The sequence below is a fragment of the Pygocentrus nattereri genome, chromosome 1 (genome assembly GCF_015220715.1).
Source record: "Pygocentrus nattereri isolate fPygNat1 chromosome 1, fPygNat1.pri, whole genome shotgun sequence".
Classification (NCBI taxonomy): Eukaryota; Metazoa; Chordata; class Actinopteri; order Characiformes; family Serrasalmidae; genus Pygocentrus; species Pygocentrus nattereri.
In genome coordinates, this window is record NC_051211.1 from 9,920,992 (window position 1) to 9,936,546 (window position 15,555).

The following is a 15,555-nucleotide window of genomic DNA, read 5'->3' on the forward strand; positions in this document are numbered from 1 at the left end:
CTATGTTGATAAGTTAAAAAAATGAATCACTCATTACTAGCCAAAGTAAAAATGAACATAAATGCCATGACCAAGGCTCATTTTGGCTCTGCCTACCTCAGCAGCTCTCAAGAGCCGTCACTGACCACCATATCCTTCTTTGTAATTTTGAGTACCCCATGTGTGACTTTCACTGACTACTGTACATCATACTTCCACTCTGAGAACATTAATTAAACATTGCTTTGCAAATAGTTTATACTGTTCTAGTTTGTGCTGTTGTCTGAAACACTTGTTTGGCAGCTGTGCATCACAAAAAAAATATTCTTTTAAATTGTTGTAGGTGTGTTATTTGTCCTCTCGACAAGTGGCCCAGAAAAAAAACAGTTGTAGCAGCCTATCTAGAGGAACCAGTTGGAAGTTGCACTTTCATGTCTACAATTTAAAGACATTACTAAACTTCAGTGATGTCCCAGCCAATTCAAATGATCAGAATAATTGGGCTTTTTATAAGCAACAGCTTTGGTTAGACTGTTGCCTGTTCTCTGCTGTACAGTAATCATAACATCTGCGTAGAGTGCAAATCTCTCTATTCCTGTTTTGCTGCAGGCCAACAGCAGCTGGCAGGACAACCCCAAGCCCTCCTCCATCACCCCTCCACCTGGACATCCCAGCAGCGTCCATTCGGACACCTCCACCTGAGACACGGAGCTTCCACCCCCGCCACCATGCTCACAATATGAACTCTTCCACCAGTACAGCCCTGCTTCCTCCTCGATCTCTGCTTTTGTTACACTGGCATCTGTTAAAGCTGGCAAACGTTTTTTCCCCCCAAGTTCCACTTTGTCGGTCAGCTCCACTGTGGGCTTTGATGGGCCACAGACTACAAACATTCGAACACGTTTTCTGACCCATTCATTCAGCCAGTGAAGACCACACAGGAGCTCTTCCCTTCCTGCTGAAACCAAAGTGCTGTCAGCAGTCAAATCTCCTTTTGTTCATCAAAGAACAACCTCAGACAACTGAAACGCAAAGACATGCAAAATTTCCTCAGTCCCCATTTAGAGCTTGTTTTGTCAATGTTTTCCTTTATGTACTTTAAAGCTGCATAAGTAAATTAGGGTAGCTAGTTTTGTTATTGCAAGATTCATGCGCATTTACGCTCTGTTGCATTCCGCTGTTCAGAGAATCAACTAAGCACAAATATTAATGAGTTTTGAGAAGAGTGAGGGTAGAAATGGAGAAGACAACAGCGTTGTGCGCCTAGAATGGTTGCGGAGTCATTTGTAACAGTTACTTCTAGAGAAATGGAGGGCAGGTCTGAACAGGAGCAGAGGGCAAGAAAAATGTAACCCTTGCAGCTAGGGGCTACATTTGCCTCAGTCTGCTGAGTCTTTTAAGAGAAGTAGAGGTTTTGTTCAGTTCTGGTTTTCTTTTTGATTTTTTTTTTTTGTAATACACCTTCCCACAAATAATGCACCAGCCACCAAATAAAAGTACACTGTAGACTTTTATTAGTTTTTCACTTTGTTAGCAAGGGAGTGGATGGTATGTGGAGCAGTGCTGTAGAATTGGGCTGGGAGTTGCTAGTCTTTTTTTTTTTGTTTGTTTTTTGTTTTTTACTTCAAGAGATAAATCTGTCTTCCATGCATGTAGGCTTCAAAGCTGTTTTAGAGATTCCAGTTGCGTAGCTTGTCAGTTTGAGATTTTTGTTTTCATTGTTAATTTTACATAAAGAAATGCTACAGAAAGAAGAGGATATGACAGACCAAAAAAAACAAAATGAATAAATAACCGTATCATGCATCATGTATCATGTACATGCACACGGTGTACTGCCCCTCCAGGACTCTGCGACCGTGAGGCTTTTTGCAGTACAGCGTGCTTCACTATGGCTTTGCATCAGCCCCCAGATGCAGTGACACACCGGAAAAGATCCAGTGCTAGCAGACTGCAGTCTTTACCTGTACTCTTCAAAACCAAAAATGTTAAATACTAGATGCTTATGAGAGTGTCTCATAAATGTAGATGTAAATTGTGCTTGTTACAGTTTGGGAGGAAGCGGATACTGTAGGGAATCGTTTTGATTTTGTGCTTCTGTATGTGTTGTCCGATGGCCTCTCGTGGTACATATATGTGTGTGCGCATGAGTGTGCACAGGATATGTGGGTTTCTTTTTTGTTTTGTTTTTTTTTTTTCTTCTTTTTTTTGGTCTTGTCAGTTAGTTTTTTTATAACTGATTGTATTGTATGTGCAATTGAAAGCACCCATTCCGTAATAATAGCATGCCATAAAAGCACATGCCGTCCCTTCTTTTGCTTAGCATTTTATGCTTCATAACACAGGAACTCCTTTCTTTTTTAAAAAAAAAAACAGTTAACATGGCCAAGCAACAAGGGCTTTTCTCCTTTGAAGTTTAACCAAAAACTAGCAGCAGACATGTTCTGAATTTGAAATAGGTGGACTGCAGCCAACATTGAGGAATAACAAACCAATCTCGAGTATCGTTTTTCTGACACAGGAGATATGGTATGCTGGGTCGTGTTGTTTTTAACGCTCGTCTATCGCTCTCTTTCTTTTTAATACAGTTGGACCATGGTAGTACCAGGTTTTTGATACATGAATGGAAATTGTTACACAAAGGACTCAACACTGAGACATAAGAGGGGTTTTGTTTATATGTATGAAAGAACAAACTCTAAGGACCTTTCTAAGGATTTACCCAGATCATAGTGTCATGTATAGAATAATTTTAGTTCAAATATTTCATATGGCTGTCTTATAACTAATGCTATTATTACACCAAATTATGTTTAATTTTGTTTTGTTTTTTTTTTCTTCCTTTCTCCTTTTTGTACCGGTCATCTATGGATGTCATTGTACAGATTGTGGAATGTTTCAGTGTACTTCTCTTTTTATATACTTACATGTTTTTTTTTCCCTTTTTTTAATGCCTGGTTTGTTTTGCCTTTACTCTGCTGATGAGTTAGAGTACTTTGTAATGTTTATTTTAAGTTTTGTTTGACTTTAAATTTGGGTTTTGGAGGTTTTTTTGTGTTTTTTGTTAGAGGTAATATTTGTGCATGGTGCAGTGAGAAATTTCCTCGTGATCCCAAATTAAATCGCGTACAGTCATTGCTAAATAGATAATAGCATCAACCAACAATAACGGCAAAGAGTTTAGTAAAAGGTTTTTGCTCGTTGCAATTGAAGGTAGGCACTGATTGTCTTACAGGTCTTGTATCCCCTGCCTTGGATGGCACCTAATTTGGTAGTTGAGCTAACTGTCAAGCCCTTTAAGTTAAACCAGGGTTAGTTGAAAGGGTTAGTAAAGAGCTTTGGTCCTCCCAGGACTTTGGCCTAGGTTGAAACACTACTTTTTGTAGGGCGCAGCGATTAGCCATGCTCTAACGGCACAGTTACAGGTTCTCAAGGGTTCCACACTGGTGTTAGGGTCTAGAGCAGTGCTTCCCAATTCAGTCCGCAAGAACCCCCTCTCATATTGATGTATTTTATCTGTAATAGACACCTTATTAAGGGGTGTAGAGTGTTGATTACCTGGCTCAGATGCTTCAGGACCTTGAATACAACAAAAATAGGGAATAATTTGGGTTGCAGAAGACAGGATTGAGAACCTAGAGCAGTGGTAACTGTATTACTAGACAAAAAGTTAATGTGTGGGATTACGATGGTTGTAGTTTTGTTTATGTGAGGTATTCTTGCTCATTATAGCAAGCTCCATCATTAACTATCCCAGCACTTAAGGCAGGGCATGCACACTGATACTCCATCGTTGTGCTTTAATGTGACTTTCTACACTTCTTGAAGCAGGTCAGATGTGCAGTCAGATACGTGTCTGAAACTTTACAGTTGTTGGCGCTTCTTTCATTTTCATTGCTAATCATGGTGGAATCAGCATCACTGCAGTACGAAGGAGCATGTTTCACACCACAGTTTCAAGTGCAAGTAGCTTCCTGTGAAAGATGACTGAAATTTCATCTCTTGCTGACATTCACACATTGCAGTTAGTCTTAAAATAACTTCACACAAGCTGAAAACAAGCTGAATGGGAGGAGAGTTCACTCTACGAACACCTTGCAAACACAGCATAACGGTCGAGGCTGATATGCATGTACCAGTAAAAGCACTGATTGGAATTATCTCACCCACAAAGACTGATCCTGGATCAGAACTTTTGCTCTGATATACTTTGCGAAACCCCCCTGTCAGACCAGCTAGACCACTTCATGAGCCGAGGTTAATTCTACTGCACCATAACAAATGACAAAAAACTTATACTTTTCTATTATTTTCGTAAACTGTAGTATATCCTTCTTCCTCCCGTCTTTCCCTCCTTCTGTACTCACCAATCCCCTTTCTCTACCTCTCCTCTTCTTTCCATTTCTCTTGTATATAAACCTTGCCATTTTCAGACTTGCTAGTCTGTTATGAACTCCTTTTATACCTCAACTTTAGAACTGTTCTAGTAAGAGGAAAAAAAACAAAAGAAATATGAGAATTGTAGTGTTCCTTATTAGAAAAACAAAAACTAATAAAATAATCTAGTGTGCTTTTGATCTTTGGTGTGTGCTTTGTCATTTAGATGAGTTATGCACCATGAACATGTACAAAAAAAATGGTTTGTTTAAATCGTATATTTTGCCATGCAACATTTGTCAGAATCCATACACTGTTCTGCAAACACACATCAGTTATACAGCCATTCAAATGAAACTGGTGCAAAACCACATTGGTATACCAGTGCGATACGTTATGCCAACTATGAAGACAAAGCACCAACACTCTTGCCACTAACACACAGCAAAATGGTTCAGCCAGCTCTCTAAAATGCCAGTGAAAAATAAATAAAAAAAAAACACACCACTGAAAAAAGTGTTCAAAAATGCTTTTTCGATGTTTCCTCAATCCAACGACCAGAGAGTTCACAATTACTGAGACTAAAGACACTTACAGTAGGACTGTAAAAGACTAAGACTCATGTTAAAGGGTTAAATGTGTCTATTGGTACATTTCCCTTTTTTTAAAAAAAGAAGTTAGCCAACATTTCATACTCGTCTTACATCCATAAAACAGAAGTAGTGAGAACATGTTCAGCTCACATGTTCAAAGTCGCATGTGCCCAAGACTAAACGATGATGATTTCATTAGTTTCGTAAGGGCCAGTACTTTGAGTCCTTGCTAAGACAAGGAACCTTTACAGAGCGTTGTTGTACTTGTCTGAACATTTGTCTGTCAGCAAACACTCTCTTTTCAGAGTGTCACACTGGACAGTGGAAGGGTCATCCTCCTGCTCCCTCCCTCGCCTGCAGAGGAAGCACAGAATGCGCTTGAATGTAGTCCTCATGTCCTTATCCCGGCACGAGTAGATGATGGGGTTCACCAGGGAGTTGCACTCGGCCACGACCAGGCAGTATTTCTCGTATTTCAGAACCTGGCATTCCGTACACTGCAGCCCGTCCAGCAAAAGGATGACCAAACCCGGAGTCCAGCAGATCACAAAGGCACCTGACGACAAATGAGACAATGTGCAAATAAAAGGGGAGAACATCAGCTGTCACAAATCTTCATGTGGTTTGAGTGTCAGGTCCCACATCCTGTTTTCTGCACAACACAGCCACAAACAGTGAATCGCACTTGAAAGATTCACTGACTCGTTTTCATTAGGAACTGCCGTTTCTGCCCATGAACATCTGTTTCCCAGAAAGCGTCACTGTACAATTAACATTCCGAAAGGACCCAAAAAAACAGACTGCATACCAGGAAAACTTGCAAACTGTTACATGTACTGTACTTCATTACTTCTCTTAAAGTAAACTACAATATTATAATATACTTACTTTTTCTCTTAAACCTCCACTACATCTGCTATTACATATATGGCATTTAGCCGACGCTATGGCATTTATCCAGGGCCACTTACAGTGTAATAATGTCGCAGAGGTGGGTAAAAGTAGCATTACTATTCTTGCCTAGTGACTCTTATTGGTAAAGTATGATGGGAAATGAACCTTGGTCTACTATGTGGATGGCAGCAGTATTGCCCACAACACAACCATTTTATAAAGATTTTTAGAAATATAATCTTATTTACAGTGACTAGTAAGATTTACACTAAGTCCAAAATAACTTACTTTTAAAACTGTGCCCTAAGCCCTGCAGTTCTTTAAGTATGACCTTGAGGGTGCACATGCAGGCTTTGCATGTACTGAAGCTGGGAAAACAGGACTTACACATCATAGTTGTTCATATAAATAAGCTTTAGCTCACTGACAAATGTACGGTCAATCAACTCTGTCCTAACTGTTAAGCTGGACGATCTAAATGTCAAAACCACAATGTCTGCAGCTTTAATATGCATAAAAGTAATTATATTTGTCCCACTGTTTTCCTTCTCAAATGTCTTTTAATGTGTAGCGTTAGCCCTGAATCAGCCCTGATATGTTCTCTAGCTTTAGAACACTTCGCAGTAGTGTCAAATCAGCCCTTTTTCAATGCACACTCAAAACACACTCAGATGGTGGGCTGTTAGTGTGGGAAATCTTTTTTTCTGCACTTCAGTTGAAGAATGTAAATTAAAAAAAAAAGTACAAATCTAAACTGATCCTTTAAGCATTTAACTTGTGAGAAAAACACTTAAAATGTTTTATCCAAGTGGTGACGGTTCTGTTTGTTTTGGGCCAAGAAGGCCATTAAATCAACTTACAGGCTGTCTGGCTGCCATTGACGTGGTTGTCATGTGCAACATATGGATGCTTAGCTGCTCACAGTTCTGATTTATTAGGTAAAAATGAACCATTCAAATTTGTTAATAACTCTAGTAAAGGCCAATACTACGAGAGGTCGACATGCTGTGCAACCTAGTACAGAGAAAAAGCACCACCTTACCCAGAATCATGGAGACCGTCTTCATCAGGCCCACAAGGGTGTCGCCATCTGTGACCGGAATAGAGCTCAGGGCCATGTTCTGGCTCTTCCGCCGAACGTAGACAAAAATTCGCGTGTAGATGGCCACCATGATAGAGAAAGTGAGGAGGTTGAGCAAGGCCCAGAACACCAGGAAGCTCCGGGAGTAAAGTGGGGCCACGGTGGAGCACTGGTCCAGCTGACACACACAGTTCCAGCCCATGGTGGGCACCAGGCCCATGATGATAGCCAGTGCCCAGATAGCCACAATGAGCAGCACCACACGGCGGTTGGACATGGTGCTGTGCAGCTGCATGGTGAAGATAGTCTGATGGCGCTCTAAAGCCACGGCCAGCAGGTTGACCACCGAGGCCGTCAAACTCATCTCTATCAGGGCTCCGCGGACTAACCACTGCTGTTTGGACAGCCCGATGGTCCAAGGGCCGGTGTGAAATATGAGATTGAGGTAGGAGATGCCCGCAAAGAGGTCAGCTGCTGCCATGTTCCCCAGCAAGTAGTAGATGGGGAAGTGGAAGCGGCGGTTCCAGATGATGGCCACCATGACCATCAGGTTGGCGAGGATGATCAAGATGCAGACAGGCACTCCAAGTCCAACCACCACAAAGTCAATTGACTTCCACTGCGCACTGATGTTCTTCTTACTCTGAGCGTAGAAGAACGTGACATTCTGCCCGAGTCCCTCGCACTCTTCAGAGTGCATTGCCAAGGAAAGGCTCAGGGTCAGAGAAATGACCCGACCGGTGTCAGCTAGATTTCCCTTTCCTGTGGTAGTAAATCACCCACCATAGGAAACAGCCACATCAAACTAAGGCGGCAACCCATCAGATGTCCAGCTTGTGTCCTAGTAAAAGAAAAGTAAGAAGGTATATCAGAACACAAGAGTGGAGGTGAATTTCTTCAGGGACCTGTTTAAGGTGTCTGGATTACTGCATGGGTTTAAAAGCTTAAAAGCCCTGGAGGTGATTTTTACATTTCCCAACAGACATAACATGGAACTAAAAGGACAAGTGGACGTGACACACTTACTGAACAGCCTGGAGCTTTTACAGAATTCAGAGGATTCTTCTAAGGAAAGCACACTTTCTTTTAGAGGCTGCTTCTATGCTTCTGCACGTGGAACAGCCCTAATTGAAATCAATAAAGTAATCAGAACACATCTGACTCAGCAGTACGTAATGTGAGGCATTTAGAAACCACAGACCTTTGCCTATAACCCAACCCTGAGAGCAAATCACGATTACAAGAGTCGTTTTCGTCGCAGTTACACTAAATTTAGCTGCCAGATTCACATGAAGCCCAGGGATGTCAGGTAAATCTGGCCTCTCTGCACTGATGTTTCACTGCTTAAGAAGCTGCTTCTCCATCTTATTATTCGAATTCCGCGTTCCACCTTAAATCGTACAGCAGCTGCGGTCCGCGCCTGTGGGTTCCAGAACGTAGTTGCTGTAGCACTTAAGGTGGAGCGGGGAAATCGAACACAACTCAAATTGGCTGACTGGCTTTGAGAACACGCTGTGAAATCAGTCACCCTTCTCCATGAGGCTGAAGTCAGCTTCTTGCTCGAACTGTCCCGCTCCACCTTAAATGATGCCGCAGTTACTTCAGCTTCGACCCTTCTCAAAGTCTCGATCAGTGACTGCACTGACCCAAAGTCCACATCTGACAACAGCGTTCCGGTTTCTCTGGTTTTCCTGAACGAACAATGGACGGTCAGTGGAGGTGAGGAGGTGAGGATGTGAGTGAGAGGTGTCGGTTTTCAGAGACTGAACCAAACTTTAAAAAGGAGGGAAAAACAGCAAAACTCCAACCCATCGACACTAAACGACATTATGGAGGCAGCTACGTCGAGCTGTTGGCCTCCCCGCCTCAGTCCTCGACTGGATCTGATCCCGCTGGTCTCCTCCAAGGCAACTGTTCCTTGAACATGAGACACAATTCCCGATAACAACACGGAAGATAGATCACCCCCCGCTTCTGAAACTCCGCCGAAAGACCTGAAACGTGTCGACAGAGATTCCTCACAGACAGAGTTACTCACCCTCAGCCTCGACTTTCCAGCTGCGCCCTCAAAATCCCAGAAATGTTTCTGCTGGTTTGGTTCTGGTGGTCCTACATGGGTGTTCTTTCTCCGGCGGCTAACGCCTCGACACCCTTCTTCAGCGGCGATATGACTTACGGCTCGTGTCCGAAAACTCTGGCTGAGATTCCGCCTCTCTGATTGGCTGGGATTTATTACGTCTCCTACGACGCCCGAGTAATAACTGTACTGCATCTGACGCCTTAACGCTCACCAACATGACACACGCTGGAATTTCTGGAGCAGCATTCCAGCGCCTAATTTTCACTATGAAATGAATTGCCGTGCCGTTGTTTTGCAATACCAGGTCTTTATTTTTGTAATAATTCTTATTAATTTATTGTAAAATAAAAAATGTATATGCAAATATAGATGCATTATATTTCCAGTATCACTTCCATGGCCACAGGTGTATAAAACCAAGCAGCTTTTATGTCAAAAACTAAAGAACGACAAAAATGGAGATAGAAGGTTTTGTCCTGACAACAGCGATATATAAAGTTTCTCCCAATAATCTTGGCTTGATCTCAAAGTAATGAGACTGTATCTGAAATGAAAGACTTGATATCTCAAAATGCTGACTTAGTATCTCAAAATAAAGACTTGGTATTACAAAATAATGGCATAGCAGTTCACTTAATGAGAGAATAATAATTAGGTGCTGGATCTTTTTTATTTTCAGTAGTGGGAATGGACTTCCATAACAGCTAGAAGTGGGTGATCTCAATACTTCAAAAAATAGCAATGATATGCAATGTATATTTTATTACCAGAGAAAAAAAACAGTAGTGCTTTAAAAATATTATTAAAAACTGTGATTACATTGATTTGAATGTAATCTTTGACATACTGTGTTGCACTACATCAATTTTTCTCTTTGATTCTAATTTTGCTCTGGAACCAGACATGAAACCCTGAAATTTTCTTTCTTTTTTGTTTTTTTACTTGAATATACAAACAGTGTTGCCTTGTGGTTTTATCAGTTTGAGGTCAGGACTCTGTGCAGACCAGTCAAGTTCTTCTACACCAAACTCGCTCATCCATGTCTTTATGGACCTTGCTTTGTGCATTGTGTCATGTTGGAACAGGATGAGGTCATCCTCAAACTGTTCCCACAAAGTTGGGAGCATGAAATTGTCAAAAAAAATCTTGTGGTTTGCTGAAGCATTAAGAGTTCCTTTCGCTGGAACTAAGGGGCCGCGCCCAACTCCTGACAAACAACCCCGCACCATAATCCCCCTCCACCAAACTTTACACTTGGCACAATGGAGTCAGAGAAGTACCGTTCTCCTGGCAACCACCAAACCCAGACTTATCCATCAGATTGCCAGATGGAGGAGAGAGATTTGTCACTCCAGAGAACACGTCTCCCCTGTTCTAGAACCCAGTGGCAGCGCTTTACACCACTGCATTCAAAACTTTGCATTGAGCTTGGTGACGTAAGGCTCAGATGCAGCTGCTCGGCCATTCCATATAGCTCTCTACACTGTTCTTGAGCTAATCAGAGGGCCACATGAAGTTTGGAAGTCTGTAGTGATTGACTCTGCAGAAAGTTGGCAACCTATGCGTCTCAGCATCCGCTGACCCCACCCTGTCATTTTACGTGGCCTACCACTTTGTGTCTGAGTTGCTGTCGTTCCCAATCGCTTCCACTTTGTTATAATCCCACTGACAGTTGACTGTGGAATATTTAGTAGTGAGGAAATTTCATGAGTGGACTTGCACATGTGGCATCCTATCACAGTACCATGCTGGAATTCACTGAGCTCCTGAGAGTGACCCATTCTTTCACTAATGTCTGTAGAAGCAGTCTGCAGGCCTAGGGGCTTGGCTTTATACACCTGTGGACATAGAAGTGACTGGAACAGCTGAATTCAATGATTTGGATGGGTGAGTGAATACTTTTGGCAGTATAGTGTATGTTCTTTCTGTGTATGTGCCATAACATTTAATTTTTACATCCTTACAGTGTCCAAGAAAAGGTTCAGGTAAAAAGTTTCAACAGTTCAAAGTACTACAAACTCATTTTTTCAAATAAAAGTAATATCAAGAGCCCGACACACAACTGGCAAGTGTGGGAGCCTGGCTTGAAAAGAAGCCACTGCTGAAGAAAAACCACATCAAAGCATGTCTGCAAAGAGCTTTGGAGTGAATTTGGCTTACATCTAAATCTCAACAGGAAAAAAGATATGATTCAGTGACTGAAGCGAAACTTCACAAAGCAAGATTTAATTAAAAATCTCTACTTAAAAATACTGTCCAACTGCATGTTTGATAACCAAGAGAGCATAATTAGCCCTGTTTAACAGAATCTTCATAGTATTTCATTGTATTTCTAATATGTGACATTACTATTATCTCAGCATATTGCATATCGTGACAGCTGCTGGCACTGAGACTTCACACATGCAGACTAAAGATGCATTTTGTTAACACTGAATGTCAAATAACTAATCCGTACTTCACAGAAACAGCCGTCGTAACATCTGGGTCACACATACTGCATGCAGCACACAAAGCACATGTGACAAATAGTACAAATATACAAAACGTGTATCAAGCACATCTGAAGCGCATCAATCAGATCATTGTCATAGTTCTGGCACTGCTGCTTTTCAGTGGAACAAGTTAATGCGCCCAAGAGAATTGCATACTTCAATAACTTCTACATGAAGTTACTTTTACATTTCTTTGCACAGCAAGATAAAGTTCGGCCTTTTTCTATCTCAGAGTGACGCAGAGAAACCTGTTCATGCATGTGTTACAAGCAGACCTGATTACTGTAATGCTCTTTTCACTGGGCTTCCTAAGAAAACCAAACGTCCTGTACAAACTCATACAAAATGCAGCAGCAGGCATCAAAACAAAACCAAAACAGGGAGTTTATATCACTCCTGTTTTAAAAGAACTGCACTGACTTACTGTATCTTATAGGATAGACGTTACACTACATGACCTTAAAGCACCGCCTACATCACAGCATGTCCCAAGATGTGATATTAGATCTGCAGATACTGTCATTATGTAAATACAGTACTGTGCGAAAGTCTTAGGCACCCAAAACACATTTTCAAAATCTGTTTATTTGTGTAGTATGTGTTTATTTGCTGAGAAAAGTGTTAATATTTGAATAAACAAAATTTATAAAACAGAATATTAATTAATAGTGATTTATGCATATATATATATATATATACTGCCCCAGTGACAGTGTCATACCTTTTTACCTGAGAGTGTAATGTATATGGTGATAAACTCACTGCTGAGGTAAATTGGTAAATTTGCGTAGATGAATAAAACTTTCACACAGTACTGTATATTCAGTAAAATACAGAAAACACAGGAGGCCTCCTTCAGCTATTATGCGTCTGAACTGTGGAACTCAGTTCCACTTTCTATTAGACAGGCAAGCTCAGTGCTCACTAATTCATTCATTAAAATTTCGGTGGTACTTTTTAATCTGATCTGAGTCATTGTCTTATATGAGTTTAACTGAACACTCATAGTTTCTTCTATTACTTTTAAGCTTTACCAATTGTCTGTAAAGCACTATAATAATAATCATTATTATTTTTTATTATTATTATTTTTATTATTATTATTATTTTTATCATTATTATTATTATTATTATTATTATTATTATTATTATTATTATTATTATTATTGAAATCATCTGTGATCTCAGACCAGGCATGTGTAAGAAGATATGGAGTGACTGTAGGAGGGAGAGAACACTGTAAACGTGGGCTGGAGTTCTGGGCTGCTGCTGCTTTGAGAGGGGATTCCGTTCATTTGTCTAAATGTCTACATAACTCAGTGATTGAGATCTAAACAAAGTCAGTCTGAGTGGTTTGCTGTGAAATGGCTCATTATGGAGAAGCTTACTCTCTAGTATTTCTTTACAGTGGTGCTGATAGGAACCAGGGGTCACTGTATCTATTTTCATTTGATGTCCAAAACCTACATGTATCTTTTGAGTTTTCTATTTAATGTTGATGATGGTAAAATAGTGTTAAATCTGAATAAATAAGTTTTCTTCAGGGACTATTTTGCTCTTCACTAGTTAAGGAAGTCTGTATTTAAGTGTACTATTAAAAAGTGTATTTAATACGATAAGTGCACTTTTAGTTTTTACACTTTAAACATGCTTTAATCCAGCGGTGCAGAACTCCAGGCCTGGGGACTGGCGTCCAGCACAGTTTGGTGATTTACCTGCTCAAACACCGATGATTCAACTCATTCATTAATTGGCAAGTTTAGTGAGTATTTTTCAAGTCTGAAATCAAGTCAATCAATCAATCATGAATCAAGTCTGACTGTGACCGGATAAAGTTTTTTCAGAATATAATAATGAAAAAAGGAAGGGGGGGGTGAAATTCTGTACATTCAAAACTGTACATTCATGAGGCATGATATGTATTAATAATAATCTTATATTTTGCAATCTATTTTGTAAAATATCGCACTAAATGATATGTACTGTTAATTATTACTGAATTACAGCCACACTCTTCTGTAAAAAATGTCCAGAATCACCATCTAAAGCAAACAGAACATAAACGACACACTTCCGTTTTATTACTGAATGAAAACATAGTAATGATAACATGATCTGCCCTCAGGAGATGTTTGAGTTTTGGAACCAATAAACATCAACAAACAAACTATGCCCAGTTAAGCCATCACAGAAAGATCTCTTAGATTCTCAACCAGCAGAGCAGATTTCATTTAAAAGTGCAGAGAAAAGACTGTCGTATACTGTGGAGTCAATGCACTCAGCTGGTTTCCGAGTTTACCTTACCCCGAGGCCGAGAGAAGTCCCACTCTGGCCCTGTAATTAAGTTTGCTTCTTTCTCGCACGAGTCACACCTCCCTGATTGTACCTTTCCACTGAGAATACTTTTGGTCAAAAGCTGCACTGAAAACAAGCACAAAGCAACGTATGAGATGCTTCATGTAATAACTTTCTGTGAAGGTGCTTTTAGAGGCGTTAAACTCTTCAGACGTCTGGTTCCCATCAACACCACTGTGAACATTTCTAATCTGGGGAAGTTCCTCTAGAACAGAGCATTTCACACTAAATTTCTCTGAATTCTTCTTTAAACCAGAAGGCCAGACCTTTGTTTTTGATGAGAAGAGGTAGGACTGAGGGACAGGACCAAGGAATTGGGGGTGGTGGTGTATGTGTGTGTGTGGGGTGGGGTGGGGTGGGGTGGGGGGTTGTTGCACCATGATGTTCCTGGAAGAACGTAATTTCACTCCACTGTGTACTTGTACATAGATGGAATGACAACAAAAGCCACTTGACCTGACTTAACTTGAAAACTTCAGCACAGCACACTGAGGGTGGATGTAGAAATTTAGATCTTGTTAGATTCGAAGGAAGAGGAGATTCAAGCTTAGTCCTCCTCTAAAACGTTACTCATTTCATTCATTTTCAGTTCTCGTATGTGGTGCCAGGCAGATTTTGTGGTGCTGAATGACCTCTGTGGAGACATGATGTGTCATTACAGTAACAGTTACAGGTCAAATGAAAACCAGGCATAGTTCTCAACACAGACGCAAGACAAACGGGATTAATGTGTGTAATATGCTTGAATTGATCAAAACCATCAATGTCTAATGTGCTACTAATGATTTTGATAGGTGGAATAAACGTAAAAGCAAGGGCAGAAATAAAGCTGACCTGTGGTCATCATGCACCATTCACTATCCAGCCCATATGTCGTCGCTGTCCTATGAAAACCATGCATCTTCATTTTGGTGGATTTTTAGTTTTCGACATCATTTCAATACACCATTGTACACCTTTACCATGATGAAGGGACCAATAGAAAACAATCTCTTTACATTGACTTCTGTTAAAAGGCAGAAGTGTTTTTGCCCTCTCCTGTAAAGTCCGCCTTCTCAGCCTACAGCAGATTATCTCACCACTTCATATTGACACAATAAGAACGCCTTTCACCCAGGACTGCTTTTTGAATACAGGGCAGCCAATCAGAAACAGAATCATTTACATGTACCAGTTTTAAAGGCATAGTAGTAAATACAGCATGTTTAATTTGAATGGGAAAAAAAGAGGTTGAAAGATAAGTTTTTGATGGATAGAACTACAGAAACGTGCTTTACAAACAGGTATAAAATTACGCTTTTTAACAATTCAGAAAAGTGCCAATATAATTAGAAGCAAAAACCATGAGAATGTGGTGAAATTAGAGATCGCATGATTCATAATTTCATGGTAGTTTGACATTCATAGATCATTTCCTAAAGAACTGTGAATGAACTGTTAAGAGGTCAAAGATTGACTGTGTACAAATGATAAAGACCAGGCCAGAAGCGTGGTAAAGTCCAAAGTCCTTCATAGATAAAGATACACCCATTAACAACTCCATCTGATATTATAAAATGCTGGCTGAGTCACATTTGAAACTGTTATAAAACATTCTCTCTCTGTCTTTATATTCATATATCGCTGCTGTCAGAACAAAACCTTGTATCTCCATTTTTGTTGTTTTTCAGTTTGTGACAATATGAAAATACGTGTTGCCCT

At 40.4% G+C, this 15,555-nt stretch overlaps 2 protein-coding genes across 8 annotated transcripts in view; one reads left to right on the plus strand and one right to left on the minus strand.

Moving 5' to 3' along the window:
* The window catches only part of pbx4 (pre-B-cell leukemia transcription factor 4), a 42,483-nt gene extending 37,943 nt beyond the window's left edge, over positions 1–4,540 (plus strand). For all 6 annotated transcript variants that reach the window (XM_037538336.1, XM_037538345.1, XM_017701566.2 and 3 more), the window contains one exon: positions 589–4,540. In XM_037538336.1, coding sequence (XP_037394233.1) covers positions 589–681 — 93 coding nt within the window. In that variant the 3' untranslated portion in view covers positions 682–4,540. The remainder of the gene's footprint in view (positions 1–588) is intronic.
* A 76-nt stretch (positions 4,541–4,616) lies between these two features.
* On the minus strand, positions 4,617–9,107 carry lpar2a (lysophosphatidic acid receptor 2a). 2 transcript variants are annotated; one of them, XM_017701565.2, is made up of 3 exons: positions 8,963–9,107; positions 6,886–7,765; positions 4,617–5,505 (listed from the first exon to the last, which is right to left on the minus strand). In XM_017701565.2, exons 2-3 carry the CDS (start codon positions 7,622–7,624, stop codon positions 5,195–5,197), a joined length of 1,050 nt encoding a protein of 349 aa, XP_017557054.1. In that variant the 5' UTR covers positions 7,625–7,765; positions 8,963–9,107; the 3' UTR covers positions 4,617–5,194. The 2 variants fall into 2 exon arrangements, with proteins under 2 accessions (XP_017557054.1, XP_037394250.1); XM_037538353.1 differs by lacking the exon at positions 8,963–9,107 and adding an exon at positions 7,951–8,955.
* Positions 9,108–15,555: the final 6,448 nt, after the last annotated feature.